Here is a 15883-nt window from a genome sequence, read left to right as displayed (position 1 = left end):
AAATACGCCCACAACCCTCATAATTTACCTAAACGTTAATCAAATATTCATATAGATAATCTCCGCGCCAAACAGCTAGTCCGCTCTGAAATTGTTACGAGCGGGTGTAGTCATACAATTTGTTATGGCGACGCGATTCATTTCTTTATTCATTGCGGACTAGCATTTTACGCGGACTGTACCAAACTAGGCTAGATAGATAGATATCTATAAATAGGCCCACAACCACGTGCCATGTCTCATAACCCAGCCATTAATATAACGTACAATTACATCGTACACATGTTCACATAAAATAAATGTAATCTCCAAGTCAAGTAGAATGCTTTCACAGAACATTTCAGTATACAACTTCTGTGTATTTTCCGACAGCCAATTTGTAGTTTTACTTTTCATTTTTATTTGGCAATCCGGACGGTTCAAAGCGCTAAAATCTTTACCTGCAGCTTTTTCGATTTACTCCATGATGACCCAATCATCTCGACATATTCGTTATATGTCGAGTACTTTTTACTTTTACGAGTACTTTTTACCAACTGTACTGCAGCCGTGGAATTATAACAGTTTTAACAGTAAACATATTGCGATTTAAAACGTACATGTAACTGTGCAGTGGTGAGATTTATTATTATAATATAAAGTAGCAGACGAGCGTGCAGTCCACCTGATTCTAAGTGGCTACTGCCGCCCAAGGACGTCTACAATCAACCTGATAGGATGAGATATTCCTACATGAGGTCGGCCACAGATGCGCCGCTACCCCTGAAGACTAAGCTGGAACGCCTCGGAAAAGTATGTCTCCCTTACCACACTCTTCAAACCAGAACACAGCAGCGCTTAATGGTGCTCTTATGAGGCAGACTTATGTAGCCATGGTGCCGCAATTGAAACCACAAAGTATTCCACAAACCATGTTTTAATGTGTAACAACAAAGCAGTGGTGGGGTGCTTTAATGTGACGAGATGCGGTGACAGATGGGTGAGACGAGGTGAGGTGGGGCGAGGGGAGAGGGATGATTGACTTATGGCGGGCTGTCAATGTTATTTGATTTGGAGAAAATATTTTAGGTTGAAAGATTTATCAAAAAATATCTCGTCCCCTAAGGGCTCGAACACAAAACTGCGATGCGACGCGATGCGAGTTCGCAACGCAGAAAATTGCGATGCGAATTGCTGCGATGCGATATCGTGCGGCGTAGCGTCTCTCAGGGTGACCAACAAAAACAACCACTGTGCGATGCGAATCAATTCGCAAGTTTTTGCGATGCGTCGAGGGAGCTCGCAGATTTTTGCGATGCGACGTCGCATCGCAGTTTTGTGTACGAACCCTAACTGTTTCTATTATTGTGATACACTCAAGAAATATAGCGTGATATATATATTAACACAAGATGAGCTCTTAGATCAAACAATACATATGTTTCAATTTAAATATGCCTTACAATATTTTGATATACCACTCTTAAGGTGTAGTTAGTAATTTAAATAGAACACGAATCTCCATGTCGATCCGTAGATAAAAAAATAACAAAAAAATACAACCGGCTTCTATGTTACTACAAAGTAAAAAATTATTGAAATAAATGTTGGATTAATACATATTTCTGTAGTTGGCGCTCATATTGAACACGCTGTTTACGCCGTTATCCAACGAAATACATTAAGTGATTTTGTAGTGACATAGAAGTCGGTTTATATTTTGTTAAAAAAATTGTTTCACCCTTTTTAGTGATGACATATTAACTTTTATATTAATATAATGTATATAATAAAAAATACTTGAAAAAACTTACAAATGCCCTTGTCTTCCCTTCGATTTTTGTGAGTTCCCTTGATTTCTTTGGTCTGCCATCATCAGATCCTGATTTCCTTATAATGAAATATCTTTTTTCTAGCAAAAAAATATCAAAATCGATTCATAAAAGACGAAGTTATCCCCGAACAAACATTAAAATAAACATATATACGGTCGAACATTAAGAAACGTCCTCCTTATTTGAAGTCGGTTAATAAAACCAGAATATAATAGACACAATTTTTTATATCAGTTCTACTGCATATAAGCATGAGATGTTCGACGGGCCGAAGGTGTAAAGCTTACACGTGCCGGAGATTTCAATGCGCTTACATTTCAGTGGAATACTCTAAAGCTGGCTATTCACACACCTGCCACAGGGGCAAAGTGTGGTGGTCGGCTGTCGGGATATCGGGAATATCTCTACACACTTGCCCGCCGAGTAGTGTTCTAGTGGATGTTGACCTGCTTAGGTTGCGACAGCAGGAGCAAACTAGAGACCAAGGGTGGTCTGCGCCCCTGCCACCCTGTCGCAGGGTTGATTTCGGATTGTCCCTGCTTGCCTACACACATCACAATTTAAGTGTTAAATTACATCCCCACTCTTGCACCAGATATTCCCCTGCGGAAGGTGTGTGAGTAGCCAGCTTTAAACACGTGTTCGGGAAACAATGCATCGATTTTAGTGAATCATTTACACAACCAAAGCTCCCGGAGTATTATTGTCAAATTGAACTTAATCACCGGATCGTTTTCGGGACAAAACTGAAATTCTGCAGCTGCTATTACACATGAATATTATTACGTGTGATAATGTGCACACGTTCAAGTACGAGTGTACGCTTGTACAGACTAAACATATTAATGTGTTTACCGTCTGATAATGAGTTTTAATACTAATAATTGTAAATTATACTAAGTGTATACTATAAGTATAATTACTATAATTATATAAGTGTATAATATTATACTAAGTGTCGTCCGCGCCAAACTGCTAGTCCGCTCTGAAGTTGTTGCAAGAGTTTTCAAAACATCCCACAATTTTACGTTACATTTACTCAATCCATTATTCTGTTCCGTTTGCTTCAGTACACTGAGTAAACGTAACAATAAGTAAGTGCTCAAGTCTTTTTGTCTGCCTCACATGTTCGCAAAAAAGAGAGACAAAACATAAAGCGGCATTTGATACAATCCGCTAGGGGCGCTGATTGGAATCTGTATGGCCCAATCTCGTCTGGTGTGTACGACGGTATGCGACCACACGTCCTTCGCGGGGCCGTTGCCCGGCGGTTCGAGCTCCCACTCTTACATGCCGCGACCCCAAAAGCACCCTTTTAGTCGCCTCTTACGACATGCAGGGGATACCGTAGCCCTATTCTTGTCCGGAAGTACAGGGACAAATATTACACACGCCTAGCAGTTTTTTAAACACGAAAGTTTTTAAAGGTGTGTGAAGTCGATCCGCACCGCACTAGCCTAAACAAATCTCCCTCGAAGAGAAGAAACGTGCCCAGTAATGGGACAGTAATGGATCGTTGAGGAAATAAAAATATCTTTTTTGGTCACGAATTCGATTAATTACTTATAGACAACTTTCAGTAAAATCCGTTAAAATAAGCAATAGACACATCTTGTAGCTAATTGAAATATTTGATCTTTGTTCATATGCTAAATGCATCGTGGATACGTATACACTACATAATATTCAATGTAGAAAACCCGATTAGGACAGCAGAAAGCAACATTTCATTTCAAAAGCCTTTTAAGTATTTATGTATCTTAAAAAGTACTTTACTTCTACTACGTCTTTACGGCTCTTACCGATGCAAATAAAATGATAAAGCGTTACAGACATGTTTAAAGTGAGCTACCGGCTTGAGCTGTAACGGCATAAGCAGTTGCTTGCAGCTCAAGTTGCTAGCGCTCGCTCGGACGTCCAATTTATTATTTGAGCGGCTTAAAGTTGTTTCCTTGCAGTTCGGGCGTCCAAATTGTTGTTTAAAAGACTGCCGAGCGGCAAATGTTTTATTTCATTCGAAATACCTACAAGTGTCGATCGTTTACCAGTCCGTATAGATGCGTATAGTCACGTCAAAATAGCAATACTCTTAAGTCCTTAGAAACAGCTCGGATTTTGATACATCTTAATTTATTAATCTTATCATTTTTGAAAGCAGTGATAGCCTAGTGATTAAGAAACTCCTTCTCTCAATCGAGGGGTCCGAGATTCAAATCCCAGGCACACACCTCTGTTTTTGAAATTGATGTTCCTTATAGAAATTAATTATCACTTGCTTAAACGGTGAAGGAAACCCTACTGAGGAAACCTGCACACCTGAGAGATTTATAAAAAAAAGAACTGAAAGGTATTTATTTTATTTTTATTTTATTTTAAGTCGGCGCTCAATATATTTCGTTGGATAACGATGTAAACAGCGTGTCTAATATGGGCGCCGACTTCAGAAATATGCACTAAACCAACATTCATTTCAATTATTTTTTACTTTGTAGTGACATAGAAGTCGGTTGTATTTTTTTTTAATTTTTTTTTTCACCCTTTTTAGTGATTACATACTAACATTTATATTAATACAATATAAAATTGTATAAACGTGATCAAGAATGAAGGTAAGGTCTGAGTTTACATTGATTGGATTTGGAGTTTTATATTGTTTTATATGTTCCAACCTAACCTAACTAAATAGGCAATGATAAACTGATTTTGCAATTTCATTAGAACCTACACCAAATATCTTCAAAAAAAAACTCAATTATACCCATCGGTTGAGGAGTTACATATTTTGTCACCAGAACCCACTCTGATCCTCATCATATTTAAATGGGACCAACTTGTAGCAATTGTACACACACGAAATTAAAGGCATTAAAATAGGTTCATAAACGGCGAAGTTTTAGCTGTTATATTTACATGGGTGGAGGAGTTCCCCTCATTTTCTCCAAAACCCATCGATGGATCCTAACCATATTTAAATGCGACCAACTTCCAGCTCGTCCCTATAAAATAAAAAAAGAATTATTAAAATCGGTCCACTAACGGCGGAGTAATTCGTGTACATACATAAAAAAAAGATACCGGCCGAATTGATAACCACCTCCTTTTTGAAGTCGGTTAAAAATCGGTTTCTTTGGTTATCGATTTGTATGTCACATGCTTAAAGCCTACCGATGGCATGTGTCAAAATGGGGCTATTAAATTGTGACGACTAAAACTCATAACATATAAATTATGAAATTAATGAAACTGTAATGTATCTTTTAATCAATGGAATTGCTCAAAGGATTTTACTTATGTACCTAATACGACAAAACTGCTGCCAATACTTTGCTTTAAGCTGAAATTTTCAATTGAAAAATTCCACAGTCCATGAGCAAAGAGAACTTCTCTTAAATTAATTTCCTGCATATGCATTGAGAAATCCTTTTACCATTACCTTTGTTATGAGCATCAAAGCATTTCGACGATATGTAGACTATACGTTAATATTGCGCAGAAAACATTTTACATTCTAAAACAGAGCTTCTCAAACTTTCATCTCTGCGTATGCTTATTACATTTACAAAGAAGATAAAGGCATTTTATTTTAAAATGAATACGAAAGTCGATATGATTATTACTTAAAGTAATGGATGGCCTTATAACTTGTCGCTATTTTTTTTGGATTTAGGATTTTTGCTTTGATTTAATGGCACATGAACCATTATAGGTATACATGTGACACGCGCAAGTCTAAGTAATCGCTATTACGAAAATTCTACGATTATGATTAACTTGTAGTACCGAGAGGTATACGCACCCACTCTGAGAAATCTTGTTCTAAAAGCTTAATGTGAAAATAGTAAAACTTTTAAGTGACTCGGCTTAAGGGCAGTGAAGTAGGGGTTCAGGTTCGCCACGTTTTTTTTTTTAATGTCAAAAAAAATGTGGTACGAATCTCTCCATACAGATAGAATATATTTTAATAATATCTCTAAGGGTGAGTTGCACCGAAGGCCGCATTAAAGTTAACTGGAACTATACATTTGACGATAGCCGTAGAAAGCTCTTTGTTGCACCCAGTTATGTGTCATTTGAGTAATTTGTGCCACTGTCACCACAATTTTCAGAATTAGACAAAAACAATAACTTTAACCGACAGAAAACAACTGGTTAACGTTAAGTGTTAGCTATAACGTCATGTTAAATGTAACTAAAATGGTGCAACCAATGTATTACTTAACCGTAGATTTGACGGCTGATTAGCCTTTTGTTAATATTATGGTTACATGGTGCAATCCACCCTTCATTTAATTGAAGTGAGAAAGTTAACCAAAGTTTGTAATTGCACACTGATTTGTTTAAGATAGTCGGGTCACATAACGAGATCATCAGTGATACTCAAACATAGTCTAACCGTTGTAATATCAGAAATAATATTACGATCCGTCGTTACAGTATGAGATGAATGTGGTAAATATAAAAACAGTATGATATTAGAAGGTGGTGGAACACTTTATGGTTTGACTCTTGCGGCACCACCGCTACACCTTTTTTGACTAATAACAGCAGTGATAAGCGCTGCTGAATTCGGTTTGATGGTTGTGATAAGGGAGACAAATTGTTCAAGTTTAGTCCTCAGGTATAGCGGTGCATCACAGAACAGTCGACGTCAGGTAAGAGTAATCCTTTCTGGTTACAGTTGTCCATGGGCGGCAGTAGCTACTTACCATCAGGTAGACTGCGTGCAGGTCTGCTTCTCTTATATCTATCATAGAAAGATAGTTTGACTTACAATCTGCTTCCAATTCGGGTACAGGCTGGATCGTGTCATCTAATGCATACTGGATCGCCGGTGGAACGTCCGTGTAAGGCCTCGGCACATTTGGCGCACCTATTAGTAGACAAGGGCTTTTAAATTGTGTTATTTTTAAAATACACATTTGTGGCGACAGGTTGCAAAGCGCGGACACACAATAATATCTTATATATATATTTCTTATGTGCGTGTGTATGTCACTGAACTCCTCCTAAACGACTGGACTGATTTTCATGAAATTTATTGTGTGTGTTCAAGGGGACTTGAGAATGGTTTAGATTCACAATTTAGTCCGTGGGAAAAGGTTTTTTTCAATTAATATTTAATTCATAAGTAGTTATAGAATCGGAAACTATGCATTTGATCAAGTGATGATCTTTAGCAAAGTTGTTGTACAAGAGCCAATGAGGGTTTGGGTGTTAGTAAGACCAATTTTTGGCAGATGGCACCACTGTCATTCCAATGCAGGTACAAATTTTCCGTTTTATGTATGTCATATTATTTCTTTAAAATGCGGGCGAAGCCGCGGGTACCACTGGTTTTTATATAAATAAATAGTGCCAGCGCCGTGTTCGGCAACTATCGGCTACGGTTGGTGTTTTCCGCGATCGCAATGATAGTTGCTATGGTTTGTTATTGTAGATACTGAAAATATTGTGTGTATTCCTAGTTTTTTTTAGTTTTTACTTTATATGTCGTATTGTATTTTAAATATATTTGTTAAATTGTTACGCGATGGTTTCTCTACATGTTAATAACGCGATATCCTGCAAAAAAGAATAAAAAGGGTAATAATAGTAAAATAGTAAATAATAATAAATTGTAATTTTGTAAAATCAAATCAATTTTTTACACTGAAGGCCCCATTCAACTTTCCGCCCTGGGCCTCTGACGTCACTGGGGGTGATATCTAGAAAAACAAACCTAGCTTTCATATATAACGTAATCGTACAATTCATACATTTGGGAGTTAGAAGCAAACGGTTCGAGAAAAATCGCGTTAAACTGATTCCAATGTTAACCACGGCGACTACACGTGCCCGCACTGACAGCACTCACGAAAAAACTCTGCACCAAGTTATTTCTTATGAACGTTATTTGTGTCACTATTCCTAAAAAAATAATCGACGTTTACGGATACAGAATTAAACAAAACAATAACATTAACCGACCGAAGTCGCATAATTAACGTAAAATGTTAGTTGCAACATCATCGTCATGATGTTAAGTGTACATTAACTAAAATAAAAGAACGGGGTAATATATAGAAAGACAAAACTTTGCGTTCATATATGTAATCCAGTTCATACATTTCGGAGGTGGTAGCAAACGGTTTGAGAACCAACGTATATATCGCGTTGAAGTGACTGCAATGTAAACCGCGGAGACTACACGTGCCCGCACTGACAGCGGTCATACATTGTTTTCGCGCTAGTCCATTTCAATTGCAAAGCACTCGAACATTGTTGAGTACATTACAGGAGCAAACTATTTGACAAACTTGTTCCGAAATTTAACACCACTCATGAATTTGAAATAGCGGTTCAGATTTCTGATATTATTAGATAAGTATATTTACACGAGCTTTTGCCCGCGGCTTCGCTCGCTCGATTACAAATATATACGTAAACCTAAAGCATCTGTTTGTAACATCAACATAATAATCGAGCGGCTTCGCTCGCTCGATTACAAATATATACGTAAACCTAAAGCATCTGTTTGTAACATCAACACAACAGCACTTTGGTGAATGCATAAAAAAAATATACATACAAAAAAAATTGGGATTGTACGACCTTTTGAAACTTTTTTTTGGGAATTGTGCACCTGAAGTAAATAAATCGCTATAACTTGAAACTAAGAGGGTTATCAGGTTCTGGTACCTCTTAGTTTAAAAAAAAATAAAAAAAATTCTCAAAAGGTCGTAAAACCCAAAAAAAAATTATTTATTTTTTTTGTCGACAAAATGCGGTTTAATTTTGCCCGTTTCAATATGTGCACATTATGGAAATTCAACCTGTATATTACGCAAAACTTTTTTTTAATAGGGAGAGTTGAGTTTAGTGAGCCTAACCACCATCCACTTGTGCAAACATAGGTTAGAATGTTTGCGAAGGGTAAATTAATTAATTATAAATAAACTAGCCCTACCGTATCTAAATATAATTATTACATTATTTGAAAAATGCACCTTCCAATTTTCCCAAAACGGCAGATTAATTAGCAAATCGTTATCAGCTTGATACTGAACTGAATAGAGAGCCATTATCGTGCAGAAACGCAATAGGATTTGCGACAATACTGTTCAATGGACACGACTAATCCGACTGGGAGCCGATTGCGTATTTAGTTAATACATTGCCAAAATCAATTATTAGACATTCTTATTAATCCATGAACATTGCATTAAATGCCTTTTTACTGACATACTGCCTGTTATAAAAAAACTACTCGCTGCAGTCTCATCGAGACCCGCGTGATTTGAAAGAATCTCATCATAGTCGTCACAATTTAATAGGCCCATTTTGACACATGCCATCGCTAGGCACTAAGCATATGATGTACAAATTGATAACCAAAGAAACCGATTTTTACGACAAATCGATTACAACCCCACGTCGTATTGTATAGATTACTTAATATTTTGTAAACAGAATATTTATTTAATATTTTCCTAAATCATCTATATATTAAAAAAAAAGGATATAAGAATATAAATTCAGGTGTAATGTAAAAATTAAATCATAATTATAAGATTAAATAAAGCATCGCTCGTAAATTGTATTTTTTTTTAAAAGTTAGTTTAAAACATTAATGACATTAGGATGGCAGTAGTGTCAAAATGGGCCTATTAAATTGTGACGACCATAATTACAGGTTGAACGCATGCGAATGGTCGCAATCGGAAGTCGCGAAAGTCGAATCACCATGGGGTGGTGCATGCCAGATGCTTACGATTTGTGTCTATACAAATACGTGTGTTAGAAAAAAGTAAAACTAAGATGTGCTACCAATAAGTCAAAACCGACTGCGCCTTTTCTCCAGTTCACGGCCAAATGGAAAAATGTTGCCGGCTACGAAAACTATATTAGTATCGGTCGTCTCGACACCATAAAAAATAAACTCCAACGTATATGATTGAAAATACTACCGTGTACTTAAAAATATGTCATTTAAATGGGATCTATTCATTCCACATACCGTTATATGAACAAAAATTTTTCACACTCGAAACACTGCAGGATTCCGTTTTACAGTACCTACAGCATCACATTGATGTAAACACAAAGGAGTACTTTTCACAAACGCCGGACACGGAACAAATAATATTCATTTTTCAGATTTTAAACTGAACTTTTCGTATAATCCGAGCGATGCATAGTTGTGATAAATATTATATTGTAAAGAGGGCTTAATATTTATTTGATGGCGAAATGAAAGGCTTTATAAAAATAAATATAAGTTGAAATTTTCGTATAATCCGCGCGATGCATAGTTGTGAAAAATATAATATTGTAAAGAGGGCTTAATATTTTTTTGATGGCGAAATGAAAGGCTTTTATAAAAATAAATATAAGTATACAATCTCCGAATTAAGTAATGAGTCGGTTATAAAAAGTCCGTCAATTTCGGATATTTTACCACTTCGGTCATGGATGGACTTAAGTTAATTATTTTACATTCTGAAGCGGGGCTAGAGCCCCTTATATGTAAATTATATCAACCGTAAATTTATATGAACCTCTTTAGAAACTCAACGGATACAGGATTTGTCAATCTCAATCAAAATTGTATGAAGGTACGATTACGTCATCAAGTGAAATCCGACAAATGAGACTATTTCAACACTTGTACAACGTGCAAACTTTAAGTCCTCTGTAAAATAAACGAAAATTGTACAGCAGTGAGTAAACCGCGATCCAGTCAGGTAAACTACCCACACTTAATTTTGATTAAAATGTACCCAGTGGTAACTTTGTTAGTTGAGGGCTAGGAAATGAGATTTCATTATTGGTTTTGTTGTGTTTAAATTCACCAACACCAACACCAACAAGCTTGTTGTTGGTACGACTAAGTTAAGTGGTTGAAAGCGGCTTACAGTCTGATCGCGAGTAATTCAGCTGAAATGGTCACATAATGGTATTTATTTTGCTTCGCCGACTTTATGTTCACAGTGCTTCGAATTCTAGAGTGCAGCAAACATAAACGAGTAGAAAGGTAACGGTTTAAGGTACTTAATGCGGTCGATTGAAATTTATTACTTCATCAAGGAATATTAATAATTTTATCCCCTTGGGGTAGAATTGATCAAAATCCTTTCTTAGCGGATGCCTACCTGCATGCCAAATTTCAGCCCGATCCGTCCAGTGGTTTGGGCTGTGCGTTGATAGATCACTATGTCAGTCAGTCACCTTTGAGTTATATATATTTAGATAGTAGTGTGAGTACGGATGGCCTCCACCCCTACACCTACGTAATAATCCCTAGAACAACAATGTTAAGCATGCCATATTCCGATTTAAATTGTGTAGTAAAAACGAAATGGTTCATCGAAACAACATAGGCGCGAACATAGCTTTGATAAGACAACATCTGTCCGGCGAAAAATGGTCCTCCTGTTTAAACAGTTTTTGATTCGTGCGGAACTTAAAACGACACCCCCCCCCCCCCCCCACATGCACTCTTATAGATGCCCGTGCGATACGTTCCAACTTAGGGCGTACGTGGAAACTTGCGTTGTTATACCATAGATGAGATAGAGAAGTGAGTAATCTTTATTACGATTCTTAGTAATTACTATTACTATTACTAGTAGTAATTACTAAGAATCTTAGTAATCTTTACTAAGATTACTCACTCCTAACAAGAAACAGGAGTGGACGAGGAGGACAGGTTCCCCACGTCGCCGACGACTTACGTCGCCTCTGAGCCTGCCTTTTCATAAATGTTGATTAAAGCAAGAGTAACTTTAAAACTCGTCGTAATCAAAAGGTATCCGCATTCAGAATTAAAAATACGTAGTTGGGAGGAAGTAAACTACCCCGAGTCTAATCTTAGAGTAAAAGTTAGTCCGTGTCACTACATAATTTAACGATTGACTAAGCGTAGATCAATGGTAAGTGACATTATCATGGTAATAATATTTTTAATTTGCATTGGCGTTGATAAAAAAATCTCCTTTCCCTCTGGTGATCCTCTCATGTTTTACATTTGATTTTATTGGAGTTTGTATCCAGGGACTTATTTTCGGTTATTTCAGAATAATTGCTGAAGGAATAAATTTTTTTTTCATCTATACCACGACATTTACAAATAAAGTCCATGACATAATTATCGATACGACTTGGCTTTTCTTCTTCATCCCAGTTAATCAAGCGAGTTTTTTGTGGTTCATTTTCCATGCAGTTGCTTTAATATTTTACGTATTTTAAATATAACGACAAACTGCTAGTAGCGAGTTTAGGCATTTGAGCTTTTGAAAGCTGTCGAGTTTGAATTCGTGAATTGAATTTTTGAACATTCGTTCAATTCGTTGAATTTTTGTACATTAATTCATTCACTGACTCATACCTTTTACTTTTAAAATTTGAGGGTTGCTATATTGCTCGGTAAACCCGGACTAAGGGTGGGTTGCATCGAAAGCCCGGTTAAAGTTTGCGTAAAGTTAAATATAACAGTAACTTTCACGGTAGCGATGGAATGTAAAAATTCTGTGTTGCATCAATTGATTTATCATTAACGTCATTTGGGTCGTTGTCACCGCAATTTTTAGTCGACATTGACAGATAGGGAAGTTGACAAATACAGTAACTTTAACCGATCGAAATCGAGCGGTTAAAGTTAAGTATTAGTTATGACGTAATTTCAACCTCAACGAAAATGGTGCAACTAATTATTTTTAACCATGGATTTGACGGTTGGTTAGGCTTCTGTAAATGTTAAAGTTACATGATGCAACCCACCCTAAGAAATACATTGTTAGTCCGCGGTTACTCCATGTTTATTAATGACACTGTTATAACGAAGTTCATATTTTGTTACTGCAAGATTAGGAAACTAGTCCAAATGTAACTTTAGATGATGCCTTAAATAAGCGTTTTTATTAATAAGGCTGTAAATGTTTATCACAGAAGATGTTTATTATTACATTCTGAGCCATGACATTAAAACGTCTTTTACATTTTAAAGCAAATTTAAACGTAAAAGCTCACCAACGCTGGATAGAAGCTGATTAATTTGCTGCAACGAGGTCTTCATCTCGATAATGAGCTGTCCTTTCTCGTCAAGTGCCTTTGTAAGTCTCATGTGTTCGCGTTCATCCGCTTCTAGTTCACTGCGCAGTTGTTTTTTCTCTTGTAAATATCTAAAATACATAATGGATTATGAAGAGGTGCAAAAATCATATGAAAATACCTTAATAACAAATCTAAATATGATGCAGATCCAAACCGGTAACCCTTACAAGCACCTACGCTACTGGCTTCCTCTAATGTGCCGGCCACAGCTACGGGCGGTGCGGCGAGCGGAGCGGCGAGAGGGGCGGCGAGCGGAGCGGCGAGCGGGGCGGCGAGCGGAGAGGCGAGCGGAGCAGCGAGCGGCTGTATACCACAGCTCGCCACAACGGCGACGGCGGTGGAGGTATTTAGGACTACTGTAATTTAAAAAATGTCACCTTTGCCTCCAAACGAGTGCGTTTTTAGCTCAAGATATTATTCAGTCAAGAATAGGGGCGCACCCACTTAACCAAAAAAGAAAACTTGGCGAATTTCACACTCATGAATACAGGAACTATCCCGGTATATTTTTTTAATATACGAGAGCAAGTTCTATTTAAGAGCAAGTCACTGATAAATTGTTCTGTATCCATACATTTTAACTTAACGCGCGATTTAAACAAAATTATTTATTTCAAATACGTCCGCCGATGCCTCCGCCGCGCGATATTTGTTTCAACCGCTCGACTGATGCTGCGCCGCTAGCCGCACCGCCCGCCACGCCGCTCTTAGCTGTGGCCAGCTTCATACATTCTCCTACATTTGTTTTCACCGCTCAACGCTCACCGCGCCGCTCGCCGCCCCGCTCGCCGCGCCGCTGTTGGCTGTGGCCAGGTGGTTAAGTTTAGAGAGTCTAAACCGACGCTCCAACAAAATGAATTGAAAAGTATGCTTAAATTCCCTACGTAGATATTATAATTATTACGTGATTAAATTAGAATGTAAACTACTCCACAACATTCCGCCAATAATATGCATTAAAATGTTTAAACCGTTCAGTATGCTCCACTCTCCGTCCCTCATTAGATATGTACGCATGCGAAAAAAAAAACTATCTAATTATAAGGTACTTTCAACACCCTTCATACCAAAACACAGCGACGTTATAATATGTGATACAGAAAAAGGCAAAGGGCTCTTCTTTAGTGGGACGACACGACACCGGCACAGCAACGGCGATTACATCAGTGGACGCATAAGAAAAATGTACTTCACAGTATTTCGCTGTCCCAGTATCTCATTGGTACATCGATGCCGTATTGGTATTTATAAATGTTTACCTACGTAAGATTCCATGTGAGAGGACAATAATTGACATTATTATACTTCATCCTTCACTTCTTCATTTGTTCTGTCATTCAGTTTATTATGCCCAGAGCGAGAAGTTTAAGTGAATAAGACGAACACAATACGACACGATGAAAGTCATCGTGTCGGATCGTGTCGGTCGTCTTATTGGAGGGGCGCCCAGACGGAAATCGATAATGGATTGATGTTGAACTTGACCTAGAGTAGCTTTAGTTCCGAGAAGGTCCACGGGAGCGCTGTGTGAGCGAACTCGCAAACGTTGAACGTTTTCGAGAAAACGTAAAAACTTATACCAAGGGTACAGGTAAGAATATCTAATCCTATCTGGGATTGATTACAGATGTCCATGGGTGGCAGTAGCCACTTACCATCAGGTGGAATGTATGCTCGTCTGCTACTCCTATATCATATATATAAAAATGATGTACTTATTTGATATTCGTCATTACATCCAAAACCCGGAAATACCACGAACACGCGTAGGTGCACACGTGCAACGGGTCATTTATCAATTTCAATGAAATAAGCGAATCGTGTGGAATGAACCGGTATCATGAGTGGTGGTTAGTTTATAGGTACATATTCCGAGTTCCAATTATTAATTAATTATAACGTAGCAATAATTACACGTGCCGCGTCGGAGAATGTGGTATTGTTTTTCGGAATCAATGTTATTTCCGTTCACACCTATTATTAACGATTAAATAAAATTTAACATAATGACAAAGTCGACATGTAACACATATTTTTTTCTGCGTGGGTGAAGTTCATAATTTATTTATACTTAGTATGTATTAACTGTCGTCAATTGGTCATTTGTTCGGTTCAATTATTTTAAATTCATAGATAGAATAGTTTTATAATAACGTTAAAGAACTTATTACGTACATTCATAAATACACACATTTCTTTTTATTGACTTACAGTACTTAGTAAACATGGCACTGTTGAAAATGTTTACCCTTTATAACTGGGACCTACTTAGCGCAGCAGACATGTCCGACAATACCTACAGTGGAGCACTATTTTTTTATTATAATATAGGAGTAGCAGACGAGCATGCAGCCCACCTGATGGTAAGTGGCTACTGCCGCTCATGGACATCTGTAATCAACCCCAGATAGGATTAGATACTCCTACTTGAGGTCGGCAACATATGCGCCGCTTCGCCTGAGGACTAAGCTGGAACGCCTTGGAAAAGTATCTCACCCTTACCACACCCTTCAAACCAGAACACAGCAGCGCCTAACACTGCTGTTATGGCAGAAATAGGCCGCCGGATACTATATGAGGATCGAGAGAAATTGTGATGACAATAATTTTCTTCTCTTGTTTTACTTGGACACGTAAACATTGGCAATGTACGAGTCGATCTCGCACACCGGGGGTTCCGTACCACCAAATATTCATTATTTTTCTTTTTTTTTTTTGTACTATTAAATATACTATTATAGCAGCTATAGAAGTCAGACAGTCAAGCGTGCATTGTGCAAATTTAAACTTCTTATTGTGGTTTAATACTTAGTATGAAATATTCCGAAAAATACAGATTCTTGTATGGAGTCCCCTATTTTCCCATTTAATTTTTAGACCAAGACATAGGGGCTCTGTGACATACTGACTAACGGACAGATGGCGGCGGATTTATAATAGGATTCATTCGTTACCCTTTGGGTACGGAACCCTAGAAA

At 37.5% G+C, this 15883-nt stretch overlaps 1 protein-coding gene across 1 annotated transcript in view; it reads right to left on the bottom strand.

The window, feature by feature from the left end:
• The window catches only part of LOC140743140 (uncharacterized), a 129174-nt gene that overhangs the window by 19921 nt on the left and 93370 nt on the right, over window positions 1–15883 (bottom strand). Inside the window, exons 8-9 of the mRNA XM_073074198.1 lie at window positions 12822–12973; window positions 6586–6684 (exon numbers count right to left, since the gene is read on the bottom strand). Of these exons, the coding sequence (XP_072930299.1) occupies window positions 6586–6684; window positions 12822–12973 (251 nt within the window). The remainder of the gene's footprint in view (window positions 1–6585; window positions 6685–12821; window positions 12974–15883) is intronic.

Source organism: Epargyreus clarus, unplaced genomic scaffold (genome assembly GCF_041222505.1).
Source record: "Epargyreus clarus isolate Ecla_fem2 unplaced genomic scaffold, WU_Ecla_fem_2.2 ptg000007l, whole genome shotgun sequence".
Classification (NCBI taxonomy): domain Eukaryota; kingdom Metazoa; phylum Arthropoda; class Insecta; order Lepidoptera; family Hesperiidae; genus Epargyreus; species Epargyreus clarus.
The sequence above is the reverse complement of the archived record's forward strand: the minus strand, read 5'-3'. Positions and strand labels throughout refer to the sequence as shown.